This window comes from Eleutherodactylus coqui, chromosome 3, assembly GCF_035609145.1.
Source record: "Eleutherodactylus coqui strain aEleCoq1 chromosome 3, aEleCoq1.hap1, whole genome shotgun sequence".
Lineage (NCBI taxonomy): Eukaryota > Metazoa > Chordata > Amphibia > Anura > Eleutherodactylidae > Eleutherodactylus > Eleutherodactylus coqui.
In genome coordinates, this window is record NC_089839.1 from 243,669,101 (window position 1) to 243,690,663 (window position 21,563).

General features: G+C 38.2%; 1 protein-coding gene across 5 annotated transcripts in view; it reads right to left on the reverse strand.

Annotated features, from left to right (window-relative positions):
* Positions 1-1,506: 1,506 nt before the first annotated feature.
* Positions 1,507-21,563, reverse strand: part of COL11A1 (collagen type XI alpha 1 chain) — a 229,080-nt gene continuing 209,023 nt past the window's right edge. For all 5 annotated transcript variants that reach the window (XM_066597204.1, XM_066597201.1, XM_066597205.1 and 2 more), the window contains 17 exons: positions 19,996-20,103; positions 19,847-19,900; positions 19,257-19,310; positions 19,116-19,169; positions 18,359-18,412; positions 18,148-18,255; positions 17,901-17,954; positions 15,997-16,050; positions 15,464-15,571; positions 15,256-15,309; positions 14,849-14,884; positions 14,498-14,551; positions 13,645-13,891; positions 11,175-11,287; positions 10,262-10,330; positions 6,727-6,960; positions 1,507-3,148 (listed from right to left, as the gene is read on the reverse strand). In XM_066597204.1, coding sequence (XP_066453301.1) covers positions 3,002-3,148; positions 6,727-6,960; positions 10,262-10,330; positions 11,175-11,287; positions 13,645-13,891; positions 14,498-14,551; positions 14,849-14,884; positions 15,256-15,309; positions 15,464-15,571; positions 15,997-16,050; positions 17,901-17,954; positions 18,148-18,255; positions 18,359-18,412; positions 19,116-19,169; positions 19,257-19,310; positions 19,847-19,900; positions 19,996-20,103 — 1,602 coding nt within the window. In that variant the 3' untranslated portion in view covers positions 1,507-3,001. The remainder of the gene's footprint in view (positions 3,149-6,726; positions 6,961-10,261; positions 10,331-11,174; positions 11,288-13,644; positions 13,892-14,497; positions 14,552-14,848; positions 14,885-15,255; positions 15,310-15,463; positions 15,572-15,996; positions 16,051-17,900; positions 17,955-18,147; positions 18,256-18,358; positions 18,413-19,115; positions 19,170-19,256; positions 19,311-19,846; positions 19,901-19,995; positions 20,104-21,563) is intronic.

Sequence of the window (21,563 nt, forward strand, 5' to 3'; positions counted from 1 at the left end):
TCTGATATCGATTATTCTCAGCAGGAGGAGAACTAACAAACAGTCTATGATGGTAAACTATGAGAAATGCATATGTAGTAGTCAGAATTTACTCACCCTCTGCTGTGAGCCAGTGAGATTAAAAACTCTTCCGATGCCGAAATGTAACTGGTTGTTTTTTGCATGATAGATAAATACTGTACAAGTGCGATTTGTATTTTTTTTTTAACTTAACCTTCAGAATTCATGGCAAATTTTATGAATGAGAAAAATGTACAGTATTAAGCAACGTCAATGTTTTGGAACATCAATAGCTCAACTTGAATTGTTGGAGTAATTGATATTAATGACTGTATTTTAAAAGCTTCATATAAGCGTGTATAATCTTTGCAAAAATGCCTGATATATACTGTATAAAAACAGCAAAAATGACTATACAGAAAACACACGAGAATCGGCAGAAGACGGAGCAGACTAGGCCACCATTGGATCCTCCAGTGGTCCAGACACAATAGAAGGCACCAGAAGTCCTACAGAAGACAACCCTATTTGGAGCTGACATATGACTAATCACTTGCCATTATGGTCTATTGCTTACGGGTAGATTTACAAATTAGACCTTTCTAGATGATAAATCCTATACTTGCAGTTACAACAGTTTACGGTATAGTTAAATATGGATGTAAGCATGTTGTATATAGATGTAAAATAAGCCCTTAGAATCATTTCCTCTGGTATGAGAAGTACCCAAGATTGAACAGATGTACAACTTTTTACAGCTTTTGACTTCAGATCAATTTTATTTATAATTAAAAAATACTTCAATCTGTTTGTGCTTCTGCATAGGAATAAATCATCCTTCAACTGGGCTAGATTACTGTATGAAGTGGTCTCCAACCAAGCAAACGCTTTCCCCATCCAATTAGTCTAAGGCTATAGAGCTGGGAAGCTTGACTTTGGGGGTCCTTATTTCAGACTTGTCCGTTGGGCTCGCTCTACTGTGAAACCGATTTCCACTTTAGACAATCTTCCATCATTTCATTAAGACTTTTGTGTCTCCATTGATGCCCAGAACAAGGACACTCATCGAAAGCAGCCCACTGTTGGAGACGTGAGTCACAGATATCATTCTGGTATTAACTGATATACCTGTTCATGGATCCTATCAATGTATTTTCCATCCCAATGAGTGGAGAGTCAACAGCAGCTTAAGGAACCATAAGAAAGATATCTTGTCTGCTACATGGACATGCTTACCGAGGCAAGAAGACATGAAGAAACTGACCATTCCTGACTATGATAATGGGATTTGATTTTATGCTCGACCCCGCATTTCTTTTAAGAAAGGAAAGGGACATTTAACGTAAACAAGACTTGAATTTATTGATAACATTTTCATATCTTCTCCGAGGTGACAGTAACATTTTTGTAGAAAAAATATTCAACAGCAAAAGAAAAAAAAATGTTTATTCTATAGCCTGTTAATTAAATGTCATGGGAAAATGAGCTAGTGGGATCTGAGACCAATTAATTTAACAGTTTATTTATGAAAGAGTAACACACAATTTTCAAGTCTTACATATATTATGAAAAATAATTACAAAAGAATTTTATTTTTAATGTGAAAATCTTTATCTTTATTTTCCAGCTAAAACCAGAATGAGAGGAAAAGACCACAAGAAGTTTGGAAGACTAATTAAAAAAAAAATTTGGATGTCAAATTAACTGGCGTTATTAGCAGCCCCTCCTATGTTGCTATGCAACCAGGTAGAATCACATGACCTTGCCAAAATTGTATATCTATAAATATCTGAAAGCTATTCATGGGTTCAACAACATAGTGACTTGCTGACCAATATATTACTGTGTCTGTTTGGAATAGCTATAACATAAATAGCAGTCAGCACATATGAACATATCTACTATCCGTCTGGTATTCAATGGCTAGAAGTTTTTTGTTTTTTTTAAACACTGAACAAATACATAACATGACCGTTTCGCGTCCAGTTTTAATATGACGTGTTGGAAGTTGCACAAACCTTGATGATACATAAATTGAAACATACGTGCGTTTGACCAATGACTTCACACAAAATTGACAAATACAGAAATAGTTCTCTTAATACACATTTTCCCCCGACCACAAATAATAATTAAAAAAAAGTTATTTTAGGTATATACATGCATGTCACAACATCCTGGAATGAGGTATTAGCACCATCAAATATTGCACCAAAATGGTTTCATTTTGCAGAAAAATAAAAAAAAGCAACACAAAAATAGTGAAATTTAAGATGATCATTTCTGTCTTCCAGTTTGGCAACCTGAGGCTTTATATATAGAGAATGTAAATATATATCTATAGATAGATTTATTTTGTTTAGCAACAGCAAATAAGAAAGGTCTTCCACATCAATATATACAAAGGGATTTTATTTGGAGTCAGAAAGAAGGGTTGGAGTCCACTGGAATTACATGGTATTTTGTACAGTACAGACACTGCATCCAGTCTAGACAGTGGGGAACCTTTTCGGGTTTTATTTTGCTCTCAGTTTTAGGGCTCAACCCAGAGTCACATGCAAGTTTTGGAAAAGGATATGCAAGCCTGATAATAAGTATGCAGAGTAACTACATGTATACAGCATTTGATAAACCCATTTACAAGAATAGCACCTATGATGGACGAAGCCTTTTTTTTTTTTTGGGATGTTCTCCAGCACCAAATGTTTCCCATGAAAGGAGGACACAGCTGTCTTTATAGTATCGCATCTAAGTCCTTCATTTTTTTTGGCAACTGCCTAAGTCATGTGATTCTGCCTCAGGTGAGGGAGCCTGGCAAATAACTCATATGCAGTGAGTTTTTCTTATGTGTTTTTTGTTTTTCTTCCCCTCTTGCACAATCCATATTCAAAACTTGCATGTGGCGAACATGTCTCTGGTGGTATCCAAAGCCTGACGCTTTTTTTTTTAAAGATGATTTTTTTTACACTTTTTTTTTAAGCTGCTTGTCCGGATTCCAGTCTCAACCTAAAAAGCAGGCGGGTCCGACCTCAAATCCAAACTTCTGGTTCTGATCCCCAAAGTCACTTATCATAACATCTGCTATAGGCAACTGATCTATCTTTAGTGTGTTGATTTCAAGGACTGTTCTTGCATATCCTTTCCTCAGCTGCAAAAAGAATAAGAAGAATTAATGGTCAGTGTATAGTTACACATATGTTCAAATGTATTTTTATTTATCCTATGCCATGTTTGTCTATGACGTGAGCTTCTTACATATCCGCTCTTCCTCAATACATTGGCAGAATCTATCACATTTTTACTGGTTTTTTTTAAAGGGAACATGTCAACTGCCTAAATCACCATAAACTAACTTTTGGTACTGCTAGGGTAGGTGACAGGGAGTTGGGTGCTGTATTTTTATACTCACCTTCTTCCTGGTTCTCGCCACTAAAGTCTGTGCACCAGCCGAAAATCCAACTCTTTTCAGAGTCCAATGCACGCTCGGTCCAATACACTTGTGGGGATTCCAAAAAGAGTCCGATTTTTGCCTTTGCATGGACTTTAGCAATGAGAACCACAGGAATCAGGAAATGGGTATGTAAAATACAGCACCCAACTCCCTGCCACTTTGCCTAAACATCACCATAAGCTAAGTTATGGTATTTTAGGCAAGTGACAGGTAACCTTTAACCGACTAGACAAAAGGTCTACTGTTTTCTAGAAACAGAGCCACTTCTATCCATAGGTTGTTTCTGGTATTGTATCTCATCCCCATTCAAGTGAATAAAGTTGAACTGCAATACCAGAGTTATGTCACACTGGTCACAATCAAGGATCGGAGCCAGGGCAATATCATGACAACCCTGCTACAACAACTCCTGTGGTGTATGGACTGATTAGCCAATAGGGAGCTGTTTCCCCTAACTAACCAATCAGCCATAATGAAAGTGTATTTATTCCGGGTCCGCCCCTACATGGGCGCCGGTTATTTTCCTTCCTGATGTATTTGATGAAGCAGTGAATACATATCATTGAAAACTATAACTTATCCTGCAAAAACACAACCCTCAAGTAGCTATGCTTCCAGAAGAATAATAACTTAGGAGTTTTTGAAAGTGGGAGTAAAAAAATGAAAACTACAAAACGGGGTGTGATGAGAAGGAGTTCATATGTTTTCTCTATATTACAACAGTAGCACCTTTTCTTTGTGGACCATGTACATACTTCAATTTATGCTTTTGTAATATTTTGCTTTGCTGCAGAAAGAATAAATTCCTCGTCTTGCCACTTTTCTTGCTCTAAAACACTATCATATATGTTATTCTAATCTGTTCTATGTAATGAAAATGCAATACAGCCAAGTGAACCTCAGAAACATCTCTAAAAACTCAGAATCCAACATTTAGAAGGGTAATGAAACGCATCCCATCCCCCAATGACATTAGACTACGCAGTTAAAATTGTATTCTTAGCTGGTTCCTGCTGTTTTCTCTTTACATCATTCACCCTATATTGTCAATAGAGCATTTCTCAATACAAGGACAAACTGGCTTATAATGAGTATTATTCAAGCCTAAATTGATTCTGAAACTTTATTGATTGCTGATTGGACTGGGTTTTGGAAATACTTCCATTAGTCATGAAAGCCGATCCATAGCAAAGGAGATGCATTAATGCACGACACAGACGTGTACTTCTTGGTGTGGAAAATACTTGTCATTCTCATTTAGCATGGAAGAGGGATTCTTCCCGAACGCGAACAGGAAATATAATGTTTTCTAAAAAGTCTATATATTACATTCTTTCCTTCTGACATAATTGCAGTTTGGAATAGAATTTTTTGAAAATCAAATCAAAGCTACAAAAATGACAATTACTAAAGATGGCAGTTCTATCTGCCTGTGGATTTTACTACTCAACCTCTTATATATGGAAAACTATGGGAGAAGCTGAGGTTCTAGCCAGTGGGAAGTCCTGCAGGATGTCAGAATTCATCATTGTTGTAGAATGTAAGATTTTGCAAAGAACATTTTAAGAATATTTTCACAAACAATAAAATAATTACCATAAAGTCCTTGAGCGTTTTCTTCTGTTGTTAAAAATTCTCTTTAGAAATCTCCTCTATTGTCTATTATTGTCCTCTACTTTGGTAAAATTATCAAAAGATAATGGCAACTTTTAAACGTCTCATTAATGTGTGATTGGTAGTGGCACAATCCCCAGATCCCCCATGACTAGCAGAATGAATGGTCTGTGAAGGGGCTATGGATAGGCCACCATGCTTGGATAAACAATAAAGGGGCTGCTGATCAATGGAAGTCAACCAGGCCGAAACTTTACTGGTCTTACCCCCTTAAGGACCAGGCTGTTTTGGTCCTAAAGGACCAGATACTTTTTAGGGATTTTACCCATGTGGTGGTTTTACTACCCTATTTTTTAATCCCTGAGCTACCAAAATTATTTTTGCTGCATTTTGTCCCAAGACATATAGGGCTATTTTTTTATATCTTTTTTTTTTACTGTCGTTTTTTTTAGTTTTATTGGGGGGTAAAAAGCTAAAAAAAAATTTAATATTTATAGATGTTTTTTTTTAAATTAGTATAATTATGCTAAAATAAATTTTGGTAATGGGTTCCTCATTTTGTTTTGTATGTTTTGATATATAATATGTATGGTTTTGGATTACAGGGTACATACAGCGATGGTTTTGGTTGGCATTGGGTCATTTTCTTTTTTATGTATATATTTTTACTTTATTCTGTAATTTTCTTTAACTTTTTTTTGTTCTTTTATTATTTTTTTACCATGTATGTCCCCCATTGACACCATATACGACCTCTGAGGGTCATTCCCATTTTCTTTTTTCCTTAATTTCACACTTTTCCAGTGTATCTGGGGCATCCATAGGAGTGCCAGTTACAGGGAAAAACATTCCCATATAGTGACAATAGTCAATGGCAGAGCTGATCAGGGTCTGCTAGGAGCCTGCAGCTCTGCTGTGATGAAGGGTATCCAGCGCCAGGTCACGTGATCGCTAGGTCGCATAGTGAAAGCAATACTTCCACTTTCAGTTTTTAGTACATAGCGCTCATTGAGCACTATGTACACTGGAAAGGATAAGGCCGATCTCCCTTCTCCTCCAGATTCTCAGCTGTGACTAACAGATGAGAACCTGACTTGCTTCTGCTTGATTGTAGGAGCAGAGGCTTTAATCCTGTGCCACATTTTTTGCTATCGGCGTGGTTTAAAAGCCCAGGATGAAGTGCCATATATTTACAGCGCTGGTTCCTTAAGGGGTTAAGCAAAGATTATCAGTATGTTTTCCCTTACCAACCATTTTTTTAGGTAAAGTTCTTCTATCATGAATATACATGCACTTAATGATATGTAGTCTGAAACTGGATTGAATAATTGTTCAGTTATCCATATGCCTGTCTATGTATATATTCCTATTAACTTGTATGGTTTCTTCAGTGGCAGTTTCATATAAAAGTGGATTCACATCTGTGTTGCAGCCTCCACGGCTGATCCACCATGAAATCCAGGATGAAATAGCATAGCATAATGCACTATTTCAACTAGGAAAATGCTGGTTGGAATGCTGGAAGCCGAGCAAAACTTGTTCAGCGCCATTGGATTCTGGCATGTGCCGAGTCTGGTGGTTCCAATATTTACATTGTTTAGCTCCAAGGATGGAGCAGATAATGGATTCAGGTGTGAATGTGCCTTATCTTTTTTACTTACCGCACATCCGTCGTGCAGGGCCTTAATAAAGAGGCTGTTGTCGTAGGACATTTCCTCATCATTTGATCCCAGGAACCTCAAGGCCTTGTCATAGTTATCATTTACAGCATCATGCCAGGCTACTGACTGGTGGCAGCTGTAGGTGAAGTTCTGTCGAGCGGAAGCACTGAGAAGTTTCAGGAAGGTCATTTGAACTTGATTAATTGAGTTGCCCTCAGTGTCAACATAGGAAAGCTGCAGGGAAAAAGAGACAATAGTGAACTTATTATGTTACTAATTTGCATCACAAAATTCAACCATTTGGCCAAGAACCTACAGTAAGTGGCTGAATGGCTGTACATGTATTTGTTTTATTGCAACACTATTACTCTTTTGATTAGATTCTCATTTGCTGACAAATGGGAGTGCTCATCAAAAGTACATTTGTATGAAGGGACTGCCAGTTAATGTTGAGGGCCAGCTTATGCCATTAGTGACCACCAATGTGCCTTTCTACATTGGTCACTAATTGGCTTTAAACCTGTACGTATACCTTTTTACAGCATTGCAGACTGACAGCCATGATCCTGCTCCAATGACCAGGAGCAGAAAAGTCTCTGATCCTAGCCATTTAACCTCCTACTTGTTGCAGTCAATAGTCACAGAAGCATGTAAGCAGTTGACAAGGGCTCTCCCTGTTACTCATCTGCACCCCAGGATATGATCATAAGGTACTGATGGGTCAATATGGAAGCCAGAGGCCTGACAAAGGCCTCTGTGTCTGCCATATAACCCAGCTTATTAAACCCAGCCTCTGCAAGGGCTTGGTAGACTGCTGCTATAGGCATAGAACACTGTACTACATAAGTAATGCAGTGCACTATGCTAGTGATTGTACAAATGGCAAGATGGAACAATGCCTCTACAGCACCACCAATTGGAAGACAGCATTCCTGGAAGTCAATGTCAGACTTTTTAACAAGCCTTGCAACAATGACTGGAAATTTTCAACAGGTATTTTCCATCCATCCGCCTATCAAAAAATGCATTAAAGAGCGATCTAAAAATTAAATGTACCTCAATATAGCATTAGTAAAAACTACAAGTCTTCCCGCAAAAACAAAGCATCATATACCTTTGTTGGTAGAAAATTAAAACTTTTCTGGGTATTAGAATGCAATGATACAAATTCAATGTTTTTTCTTTAAAAAAGCGTTCTAATGTGCAAAAGTAGTAAAAAATTTAAAAAGCTATTTAAATGTGGTATTGTCACAATTAGAGATGAGCGAGCCTACTCGGTAAGGCAGTTACTTGAGTGAGCATCGCTCTTTTCGAGTAACTGCTTAGTGATCCGAGCAGGCTCGGGTGGGCTGCGGGGGGCGGGGGGAACGGGGGGAGAGCGGAGCGGGAGGAAGAGTGGAGAGGTCTTTCTCTCTTCTCCCCGCTCACCCCCCACAGCCCACCTGAGCCTGCTCGGATCACTAAGCAGTTAACTGCCTTACCGAGTAGGCTCGCTCATCTCTAGTCACAATCATATCATTGCTAAATGTCATTTTTACCATACAGAGAACACCATAGAAAAAAATGCAATAAAAACAAACAGAAAAATGCAAGAACTCCTAAGTTTTGCTAATCTTACCTCCAAAAAGGGGAATTAAAAGTGATCAAAAAATCATCTGTACCCCAAAATAGTACTAATAAATTTACCCGCTGACCTACAAAATAATAAGCCCTTATACGGATCTGTTGATGAAAAAGTAAAAATGCTATGAGTCGTGTCCTGCGGTGACAGGGAAACAATTTTTTTAACGCTTTTTTTAGTGTGCAAAAGTAATAAAACATTGTACACATTAAAAAATAACATAAATGTGGTGGCTGTAATCATGCTGATCCAGAGAGTAAAGTTATCGTATTGCAAAAAACACGGAAAACAAAACCCCCAAAACAATGGTGGCTGCTGCTGGTGCTGGTGGCTCCATTGAAAACAATGCTCTGCCAGCACCCCTGCATTCTTTTTCAGGGAAGAGCTTTACATATAAGCCCTTCCCTGAAAAAGAAATATTTTAGTGTAAAAAAATAAATAAATAAAAAATATACTTACCTGTCCGCCGCTGCCGTGACCCCCGCGGTGATGTAGAACTCATCTGCCGCATGCGGCAGATGTTTCCTTCATCCCCGCTAGTTAAAAAAATTCCCTGCTGCTACATCTGCCACATCTGTGACAGATGCAGCAGAGGAATTCTTCAATTCTCTACCACAGCTATCACACATGTCAGCTGCGGCAGAGGATTCTACTGCCAGCAACCCCTTCAATTGATTTCAGGGAAGGGCTTTAAATATAAGCTCTTCCCTGAAAAATCAAGTAAAAGTGGTTTAAAAACGAAAAAGTAGATTCTCACCTTGCTTCAGCTGCAGGGGCTCAGCCGTGTCTTCTCCTGCTGTCTCCTGCACTGTGGTGAAAAGAGCTAAATGTGATTGGCTGAGGTGCTCAGCCAATCACAGGCAGTTCTCGACGAATGAATGACATGCGGCAGATGTGTTCTTCATCCCCGCGGGGGTCATGGCAGCGGTGGACAGGTAAGTATATATTTTTTTTTTTTCACACTAAAATTTTTCTTTTTAAGGGAAGAGCTTTTATGTAAATCCCTTCCCTGAAAAAGAATGCAGGGGAGTCGGCAGACCATTGTTTTCAATGGAGCCGCCGGCAGCAGTCGTGGCTCCATTGAAAACAATGTGTGCATTCCCTATGGTGCACGCATGTCCTATGTTTGCAGGCACACGCCTGTAAAGCACGGACATGTGAAGGTACCATAGGGAATGCATTGTTGCAAATAGAAGTGTGCTTTTGTGCGTGCCTATGCACGCACAAAAACACGCTCGTGTGCAGCCACCCTAAAACAAAAGGAAGTGAAGAACTCCCAACCATTTCTTTAATATATTATGTATTCCTTTTCAACCTCTAAGACATGCTTATAAATACAGGTGCTATAAGCTCCTCCAATATACAATTAGACCAGAAGTGTGGATTCATACTCTAAAGGCTCTTTTACATTCAATGATTATGACTCAAAATTAGTTCAAACCGCCCAAAGTGAACGATGATCGCTCCATGTAAACGTGGGTAGTCAAGCATTTTTCGTTCAATTGTTGTTTAGTGCTGGATTTTAGTCAGCATAAAAACCATTGTGTGATCACTCAAAAGTCGTTCCATTGGAATAGAATTTTGAGTGGCTTTGGAGCGGCTGCATGATGTGTTTTGTTTGCTTAGCATACATAATGAGTACACTGTTTACTCATTATGTACTCAGCCAGGAGGAGACAATGGAATCCTGTGGCCTGATAACCATCACATAAAGACATGACCAGCTGAGCAAACAACTCGTGGAGCAAATGCAGAAGATTAAAAGCCATATGTGTAATTTTATTCAAAAATGTCATCAGTTTGTTTACTTATGCGGTTGTTTTAGAGATAATCATTGAGGTTAACTGGGAGATCATAACTTCGATGTTCTGTGACTCTTAATAGCATAGTTCTTTCCTAAATCGATGAACCTACCAGCTTTCCTCTCTTGAATTCACTGAACCAAGATCCCGGATTTTCTTTGGGCCATGATGAAATTCGTACCTGTTTGTAGAGATGCAGAACAATTGATCACAATGATTTAAAAGAAAATTGAAGAGAATGTATCAACTAAATATTTACTAAATAAAACGAGAAAATGAAACATCAATTTTTCCATTTTTTTTTGAATTGTAGATTTTTTTATCACCTATAGAGGATTACGGGGGCAGACATCTTCTCTGAATCTCTTTTAATAGCCATCAGAGACATATTATACAGCAGCCACAGGAATCATAGTAACATAACAAACAGGAGATGTTCATATTGTAGTAGAGTTTTGTGAGCATTCTCTGTGACCTGTGCAGAGGTCACTGTGCAATGAGGGGGAAGAGGTGAGCTGTGACTATCCCCTATTATGAATGATTAAATCTGTGCTATCTATATATAAGTGTTACCTTTCATTGTAATCCTGGGTGTGAGGATAAAGAGAAGACTATAGAAAAGTGATCTTTACAGATAAGGAATGGTTAGACTATTATTAGGCTTGATGGCCAGTGTAAAAAAAATCAGGGATTTCAGCATTTTTTAAATATACATAGAGACATGGAAAATGCCAAACAAAATCACCAATTACTTTTAAATAATACAGTATGTTTGAAATAACACTGGATTTAAACAATAGGTAATTTTTGATGACGCATTCCCTTTAACAAAGTTAATTAGATGGTATGACTCAAGAGCAACAGAAAATGGGCACTAAAAAGTTTGCCTTCTGGCAGCAAAATGGCAACAGTGCTCTGAGTATCATCCTTTTTCATTCAGGCCATTTATCCCAGAACTAATGGGTTAAAAAAAGAAAAAAAACTAGAATATTTTATTATATTAATCTATGGACAATCTAACTTACTCCTTCTGACTTCTTGTCTGCAAATATACAAGTTTCGCCTCCAGCAGTGAAGTTGCAATAGACTTTGAATGAGTCTCCAGAGCATCCCTGGTTTGGATCAATCCAATATTCACCTAAGGGGAAGAAGAGGAACGTATAATGCAAATCTAACAGAGAAATACATTTTCATCACTTCCAGACTTTTAAGGCTGAGGTCAGACGAGCGTGTTTTTTTGCGCGCCTATGTGGGAAATGCGTGAACGGGCAAAGTTTCATATGCACAGTGCATGAAACTTTGCCCATTCACTGGAGCAGCTGTGCCTGCAGAAGCGCTGCTGCTCCACGAAGGTCCCCTCATCACTGAATACTGTGACAGCACTGCCACAGTTTTCAGTGATGACGGGACTCCCTGCGGGGATGAAAGAATCCCCTGCCACAGCTGTCACAGCTGTGGCAGAGGAGTGCAATGCTATTCCATTGCTTTCAATGGGGCTGGCGCTGATTAACAAAACCCTCTGGGAGTCCCCTCATCTCCATGGGGACTAAGGATTTAACAGCGGGATATTTAAAAGGTGCTTCTGGCCAGAAGCACCTTTTAAATGTCCTGCTGTAAGCAGCGGGGAAGCTATAGGCAGCCATTAACCCCGTTAATTGAAACTCCTGTGCTACAAATAGTTTATTCGCTGCTTACAGCAGGGTATTTAAAAGGTGCTTCTGGCCAGAAGCACCTTTTAAATGTCCTGCTGTTAACGCCTGTTAGTAACCCCGGGAATGAGGGGACTCCCATGGGTTCCGTTAATCCCCGTGGGGACTAACAGGATTTTACAACAGGATATCTTCTGGGCAGCACCTTTTAAATATTCTGCTGTAAGCAGCTGGGTATTCCTACTGCCCCCCTGTTGGGCAATAAGGGGGGCAATAAGGGACTCCTCCTACCTCTCTCCCCAAGGGAATTCCCTATAGCGGGGAGGGAGCAGTGGGTGTGGTTTCAGTACTTAACCCAAGAGTTCGGAAGAAGGGGAGGGGCCAAATGTTCCTGCCACCAGCCATGCCCCTAGCCACGCCACTCAACGGTTTGCTATGAAGATTCCCTGTGAGAATCCCCATAGCGAACCATTAAAGGTGTGGCTAGGGTGGGACCAGGGGGGCAGGTCCCAATAGCCCCACCCCTCCTCCTATTCTCTCGGGGGAAGCCCTTAGGATTTCTCCATAGTATACAAAGATAGCGCTGCTATGGGGAATTTCCCCTGAGCAGGGGCAGTGAGCGGAGCTATGGTGGGTTTCCCCATAGCCCTGCTCCATCTCTCCCTGCTCTGGGAACCCCTACCCCCCATCCCATAGCTCTGCTCACTGTCCCTGCTACGGCGCATAAAAAAACACGCTCGTCTGACTATGCCCTTAAGCTGAGAATTTAATGCAATGATAACAATGACTTTTGATTACTTATGTCAGGGTATATAAAATAAGTGAGATGAATATATAAGTTGAGTCCTTTGCCTACTATTCTTTAACTTATTCTTTTTCTAAATGTATATTTGAAGTATCCCTTTCACTTCTATTGACTCAACACTTGACTAGATTGGTCATTTAGGCATATGTTTTAATACATTAGGTCAAGAATACCTTTGTGTAGCATGGGCAATAGGGTAGGTCTTTACACTACTTTTTACCCAATGATGGAGGTTAGTGAGCGACATATGCCAATATATGCCGAACTTCAGAGTACATTTTCATACTTTTATCGCTATGTTTCTCTTATATATGTATATAGAAAAGTCAAATTCTGACAGATGTGAACACTTAACCATCAGTCATGAATAAGTAATGAAAGGATAAAAAATCATTGTCACATATTACGTGGTTTTTTTGGTATGTGTCAAATTTATAGCTTGCTGAACGTGATGTGAAAGAGGTCTTACTATTATATAGCAATGCCTACTTGATCCAGTGATAAAGATCTTGTTGAACATATAAGACTACATCTGACAAGCCTTATGATGAATATGTGGTTGCAGATAGGAACGAATAGGTTAATCTGGCTGTTACTCCATTTGCAACTGACACAGATTCTATCTCTGCTGCTTGTAGCCAGAATTGTAGTATATCGAGAACAATAGCTTTGCAGATAGCGTGTGATGATTCAGTGCCATTATTGGGTATTACTAGGGAGACTAACAGAAGATGGATAATCAGAGACTAAAATATAAGCCCTTCATTCTGTAAGACTGAACACTGGCAGACACGCTATTAATGTATGCAAGGCATGTGATTTCACATTTTCATTAGCATCCAATGAAATAAAAAGCCTGTAGGTCAACAAAAGAGATGATTTATGCATAATATTCCCAATGTTAGAAAATTACCATTCTATGGGCTTCAGAGTACACAAGAAGTGCATTATACTCTGTACTTGTTATCTCACTGCATGTAGAATAACTATAGCAAAACCAAGCAGTAACCTAAGTACTATTATTTATTTTTGCCTACATACCATCGGGGAACTCAGGATGAGACAGCTGGAGATCCTTGCATGTCCTAGCAGGATTGTTCTGCGATCCCTCTGGATACTTCATGCGTTCTATGTCCTGTTTCAGTGAGTTGAGGGAGCTAAACACCTCCTCCATTCCGTCATAATCCAAAATGTTGTCTCCTAGATCAGCCATCATTGTCTCTGTGGATCTGCGAGTCTTCTTTGGTGAGTGGATAGGCAGTGGCTGGATGACTTCTCCAGGTGGACCCTGAACAAAGACATTCCAGTTACATTTCTATTGGCAGATGATGAGCCTTTATACTTGAGTGATATTGCAATCAGGCATCAATAACGATAAATATATACTTCCAAAATGTCTCTCTTTTAAAGGGACAGTCCGTTCTTTAGACCCAAATCTACCTGACCCTCTTTTGCTCCTAAATTGTCCTTTTTGAACATGTAAATAGTACTTAAGTAGTGTAATATATTAATCTAAAAATTATGTATTTAGTTCCAAGCTACACATTATACCACCATTTCTTTATCATTTCTTGACTTGATGCAAGATGAGCTAGATGAACCTTAAAAGTCTCTATTCTCAATTAAAAACTATGTATATGCCTAAATATGTATGAAAAAATATCTTTCACACAATGACAAATTTCCCTGTTTGACCATTCAAAAAGTTTTAAGATATACAACTTATATTATTTTTGAGGGCAAAAAAACCCCAGCTAATTGTCTACTCAATATTCACATGGTGTTAATCTGTTTTACTATTAAGATAAGCAAGTAAAATATACTTCTGTAATACAGATAAATATTTCAAATCACTTACAGATCTTCAATCCTAAAATAATTGAATCTTTCTTACCGGTGGACCAGGAGGTCCAGCCAAACCGGAATCTCCCTTCTGACCTGCAGGACCCTAAAAGCAACATTAACAAACATGAAGACAGAGTTTTATCTACTGGAAATGTGTGATGGTCAGGAAAATGCAATAGAGGAAATTGTAGAAGAGACTGAAAATCTATTTCTGAGAGATATAAAACGGCTAAAGGGTTGAACAGAGATTAGAAACAATAGATACAGTCCGGTAGCATCCTGAGATCAAGATCAAAGGTTGAGAATACAATAAAAAATACGGAGGATTTTGGATGCTACAAGAGAAAGATAAAGGTATTACAGATAAAAATATATACTGATAAAAGTGAAAAATACTCACACTTGAACCCTTCGAACCCTTAGGACCTTGAGGGCCCTACAAACATAGAAGAAACATGATCATAATAATGACCTGGTTGATTAAGAATTGTAATACAAAATTTTCTGAATCGAAATTTCACTTCAGACATTGAATATCAATGTGCTAATTTGCCTAATTTACATGGCTTTGGATCCTTATCCTAAAGCAGTCCAAATTATTGTAAAGGAGTTCAATAAAAAATATTATAGTGGATGAGTTATTCATTAAAATGTTAGTTTGGCTTGGCCATTAAAACAAGTTGGACCTGAATGGTAACGAGACAAGCTTAGCAGGTACCTCTGTTGCTGTTATTTAGAAATATATGACATTCTATGTATTATTATAGTTATTTGAGAGTAGATATGGATGTTTTACTGGATACTCACGGGCAAGCCAGGAGAGCCAGGAGGACCATTGGGGCCACCAGCACCTGAAATACCCTGTTGAAGTTAGAAAGGTATATTATTAGAGATAAGTTTCAACTTTAGATAATGTTTGAAATATTTCCAGATATGGTTATATATAAAATCTAAACACTGAGAAAGTTACAAATTAGGAAACTGAAAAAATAAGTATCATGAAGTTGATACGTACAACATCACCCTTTCCTCCATGAGATCCCTGTGGACCTGGAAGTCCTCTGTCTCCCTTCTCACCCTGCTCTCCAGGTGGTCCAATAAGACCAATCAAACCAGGATGTCCCTAGAATTCGTTGAAGACAAGAAAAATGTTAGTGCAAAATTTCTGTTTGTTACTTATAGAAAAAAGTCTACTATACAACATAAACAGTTTTTGGACAGGCACACAGTTGGATACACGTCTTGCGCCACATTTCAAACCATCTCACCAGAAGGAATACCCAAAAATGATAAGTGCCTAGCTCAAATTGTAGGCCAGAGAGCTAGCAATTGTTACAACCCTCCTATTATTATATACTTTGCACATAAAAGCAGGGGTACTACAGTGGCTGGAAAAGTGGCGCTTTTTAGAACTATTCATGTGTTTATCAATTATTGGAATGGAGATGCTATATTAGTGCTTTATCAGTTAAATTACATAATTTCACAATCATAATTTTCACAAACTGAAAAGAATAGCAAATTGATAATATATTCAAATTAACTTACTTTTTCACCCTTTGTACCAGGATCACCTTTCAGACCTGGAAGTCCAGGGGGACCCTAAATAAAATAAAAATAAACTGTAACATCTATGGAAAACTGAATATACGACTGATTGCAAGCAGTGTTGCACTAGGGTGTACATATTATCGGATTCACAGCCCTGTCTTCACCGTAGTATATGGAGAATGTGCTGGGTTAGAATTGGTGAACTCCTGTTCACCTAATAGGTGTAGATCCCAGAGGTGGCATTTATGGCATATCCTGCCATAGCATGGCCAAAAAGTGCTCTGACATGCAGTTTTATCATAAAATGGAACAGTTTTTAAATTGATTTTTAATGGTTGTGTAGTTTTGAAGGTGAACATCAGTTTTACCTACAAAACCCTGTGTCAATGAACTAATAATTTGGAAACCATCCCTACTTGTAGTAAAATTGCATGTCAGTATGGTTTACGTGTGACCGCACCCTTTAAAAGGTTTATTGTGGACAACACTCTACAGCTGTGTCCTATGTCACCCATGGAGAGCTGGGGAATCACTTCTGGTCTGGGCCAACTGGGGGATTTACCTGTTTTACTAAGGGTAAATAGTGGAATGAAAGTAACAGAGGTATGTACAATTGATTAATAATTGGATAATAGAATTCACAAAAAATTGTACAGTACTATTCATAGGTATTTAACCCATTAAGGACCAAGTGCAGTAAATATGCAGCACTTGGTCCTGGGCTTTAATCCCAGCAGATAGTAAAATTATGGTGGCTATTATAGCCTCCTGCTTCTGCAATCAATCAGAAGCAGGACGGGTTGTCCGCTGTTAGTCACAGCTGATAACTCGGAGTAGGAGAAAGAGGTGGGTTTTAACCCTTTCTGCCTCCTCCTTTATTTAGTACACATTGCTCAGTGCGCGATATGTACTAAAAAGTGAAAGTGTTTCTTCCACCATGTGAGCCTGTGGGTCACATGACCATTAGGATTCCCTGCTACAGCAGAGCTGCATGGTCGTAGTGGACCCTAATCAGTTCTGCCAGTGACTATTGTCACTACAGGGGAGTTTTTTTCCTATAACTCGGGCTTCTATGGATGTCCCAGCTACAGTGGAAAAATGTCAAATAAAAAACATTTGAATGTCCCCCAAAGGTCTTATATTACATCATGGGGGACATAGATAGTAAAAAACATAATTACATACATAAGTAAACCAAAATTACAGAATAAAACAACAATATATACAAGAAAGAAAATAAATAACCCAAAGCCGATGCCAACCAAAACTGTTGCTATATGAGCCCAGTAATCCAAAACCATACATATTATATATCAAAACATCCGAAACAAAATGAGGAACCCATTCCCATACTTTATTTTAGCGTAATTATACTAATTTAAAAAAAAACATCTATAAATATTAAAAATATATTTTTTTTAAGTTTTTTTATCCCCAATAAAACTAAAAAACAGAAAAAAAAGTCAGTGAAAAAGATAATTAAAAAAATAGCCCTATATGTCATGGAAAAAAAAAACACAGCAAAAATAATTTTGGTAGCTGAACGAAACAAAATAGGGCAGTAAAACTATATGGCTAAAATCCCTAAAAGGTGTCTGGTTCTTAAGATACATAACAGCCTGGTCTTTAAGGGGTTAAGCAATATCATTTCCTATTGAAAATAGGCCAGAGACTATGTCAAATAAGCCTCGAGTGTTCTAGAAAATTATATTAAGGTCACAGTGCCTTGCTTAGTACAGTGACATAAGAAGATAAGTTTTTATAGCAAGAAACTATATAAGTCGCTGACTAAATGATAATTATGTTTGATGCTTTCAGACAGCGATGATGCTTGGCAATTTTCGCTCATTCATTATATCTGTACTATGCCTTATTCCAAAGAACTTGTATTTGTCCCTTACCATTGGACCTGGAGGTCCATCCTGTCCGGAAGCACCTGGTAGACCTTGTTCTCCCTAAATAAAATACATGAAATAAATACACCAAACTGTTAATACATCATTAAAAAAATACCTAAATCTTATTGATAAACTTTCACATTAAACCTAATCAAAGATATTTGAGTACATGGAAATCATTAGATAACCTTACTATGTATAGAAAACCATTAGCAACACACAAATATGATTAAAATATCAGTTTACTCACCACAGGCCCTGGAATTCCTCTCAGACCTTCAGGACCTGGTTTTCCTGCTGCTCCCTGAGCGCCAACTGGTCCTGTCTTTCCTGGAGGTCCCTCTGCTCCAGATTCACCCTTAAAGAAACAATATCACATATAAGAAAAACAATGAATATTCAAATATGAGAGTATATGTAATTAGAAATATCTAAAAGTGCAGCTGAATGTATGTTCTCACCTTTGCACCCTTCTCTCCTTGTCTTCCTTCTGCACCGGCAGCACCAGGAGGTCCCTAGAAGAAAAGATTTTAACTATAATTGGAATTACATGCATAGAAGTTTGTGATATAGTTGTCTATACTAAACTTTTTCTTTACTCTCTGCTTAATTTAAACCACCAGTAGATCATCCTCAGAGATTTATTGATGAACTATGGAGAGTCTGTAATACCTTGAGTTTCCCGAATGTAAGGAAACCTCACAATAGCCTAGCACTAAATTGAAGTTAATGGAGGGGTGCACAGTTTACTGTTTTGTTGGAGAAGGCATGTTGTATTGACAATGGTTTATTGATAGATGAATCATATTATGTTTGCTGATATCTCATTATGTGAAGGAGCTCCCATAGCTCTGGGGATAGGACAATACAAAATTGCTTCACTACAGGACTGTTTATGTAATTATAGCCAAAATACTTTATATAAGATATTTTGACATTTCAGGCTACAAACTATGACCATAAAAATACTAAGCCTCTATGGAGAAGACAACTATTGCTGCACATGGTTTTAATGCCAACGATTGTTGCCTTCCTTCATCTGGAACTGCACAACACATAGCCTAATCAATATTCTATTATATCCAACTATAATCATTTATCTCGCTTAGTCATGACTGTTTTAGATCTTATTCAATTGGAAAACTTCTTCCATTTGGAAACTTTCAGGTGTTTATATCCAGCATTGTAAATTGTAAAATACTGAGAAAATAAGCTCACCCGCTTGCCAGGAGGACCTGGTGGTCCAGCTTCTCCAGATGGTCCGGGAGGTCCCTGTAATTATAGAAAAACCCCAAATTATAGTTATTTACCAATGTATTATGGATATCCAAACAGGTACTAAAAGATTCTAATACTTACCGGCTGGCCTGATTCACCATCTTCACCTTTATCTCCACCTGTTCCATCTTGACCCTTCAGAGAACATATGAAAAGTTATAAAAAATATAAAACCTCTGATTGAAGTGTCATATGGTGTCTAAAAACATCACCATCCACATGAAAGGAATGCATAAATGAAATATTTCCTATGTAGACTTCTGGACAGCTATTGAACATGATGCTCAGCAGACCTAGTCTTAGACCTAATTCGTAGCTATGCGGCAGTTCAGGAGCTCGACCTAATGGATCTATGTTTTTAAGATACTCCTAGAACACATCTCCGTTTCATACACAACTTCTCTTTACCAGATGAAGTATCTGTTATCTGTGTTAGTTCTATTCACAACTTCAGTCCCACGAGGGATGATCTTGTGTACTGCATAAATTAATCCTTTAAAAATAGACAATTTTTCATCATGTTTACACTTATTTTCAGAATGGTTCTATCAGTATCTACATGCAGCAAATATTTTGTCTGTATTTGTGGCTGCAATATTGAAGAAAATTCAGCTGCAGTGTACAGAGAAAAAAATTCAGGCTCATAGTATACCAACACTCATGATACTTACAGCTGGCCCAGGTTCTCCGGGAGGACCAGGATCTCCTGGGAAACCAACAGGACCCTAAAAAGATTTTTGAAGGAATAAGGAGACATTGTAAGTATCATACTAAAGAATGTATCCAAAGCATTGAAGATGCTAATAATTGGTTTTCTTACGGGATTTCCTTTGGGACCGTCATCTCCTGGTGGACCTTTGGGACCTGCAGGTCCTGCAGCTCCTGGAGGTCCAGCTTCTCCCTTTTCTCCTCTCTCGCCTTTAGGGCCCTAGAGATATAAGTACATGTATATGGATTACAGTTTATATAGTGTTTGAGTTCAGAAAGCCTTTCTGGAATGCTAAGAAGATTAAGTCCATTGTAGAATTTTTTATAAACTGACTAAAACCTTATTTTCGCTATTGTTAAGATTATAAAAACCAAGAGGCTTTGAAAGCCTTGTACAGTCTTTATTTAATGAATCTATGTCATCCCTCAAATCCCAAGGCTAATTTCTCTTTAGCTCTGTTCTTTGCTTGCAAAGCAATTCTTAAGCTGCCAGACAGCTAAAGGGAAGTAGTCAATATGCTTGAGTAAAGGAGACATGATCATAAGATACCAATAAATTAGACAGTCACATTAGGAAAAATGAATATTACTTATGAGGTGATAACAGAAGACACATTTTAAATAACTATAACGCTATAACTAGATTCACATTTTCTCAAGGGAAGAATAGAAGAAATCACTTCGTTCCAATGCAAAGTTTTGACAGCTCTTTAGCCATGCGGCTATTATGCATTTAAAGCTAGGGGGTTGTATGTGGACTAGGATTGTCCAGCGACAATATACAGTTTATTGGGACCTGGAGGAGTTCACATTTTTAGATAGCATGGCTTCTGACAATTATAGGATATAAGATTTAGTCTTTTTCTTTATCGAATGAGAAATTTAAGCCAAATTTTGACTCAATTTTAAAGCATTAATTGTTATATTCTATTCTGCATTAAAGAAGTTTTTCACAATTAGAATTAAGGGTTTCTTTGTTCATGGACTGTCTCTGGTAATGCTCACATCACTTGAATGGAAGTGAGCTGTAATAACCTCTTAAATATCAAAGTGGTCAAAGAAAATACGTTGGCCGGCTAAACACATGTTTAAGGCTCAGTCACACGGGCGCATCGGCACCCGTACACCGGCGCCGATGCGCCCGTGTGACTGAGAGTTAGAAGACGGCCGTACCTGAAGACGGACGTCTCTCTGCAGCGCTGATGAAAGAACACATGACCGGCAATGAAGCCGGTCACATGTTCTTTCCTCTGGCGCTGCAGAGAGACGTCCGTCTTCAGGTACGGCCGTCTGCTACCTGCAGTAACACGGGTGCCGATGCGCCCGTGTGACTGAGCCCTAAAGGCTTAACTGTAGATTGACTATTACTTTTAAAATGGCAGGGAGTGAAAAACATTTTATAATTTTATTAAATTTATCTTGTTTTCCATGAATACATAGTAAATATAATTAGAAATGAAGACCACAATACAATGAGGGTCCTGTGCAAAGTACAGATAGGTTCCACTATTGTTCGTCATGGAACAAATTGAAAAATGCCTTCTACATATATTCCCATTTTAGTAGTGCCACAAATGGCCATTTTCATGAAAGGAATATTCGTGGCCAGGATTATTAAAAGTTCCCCCAATTTTTTTTCTCTCCTGCTCAAATTATTCACTATACAACCATGCTTTTCAG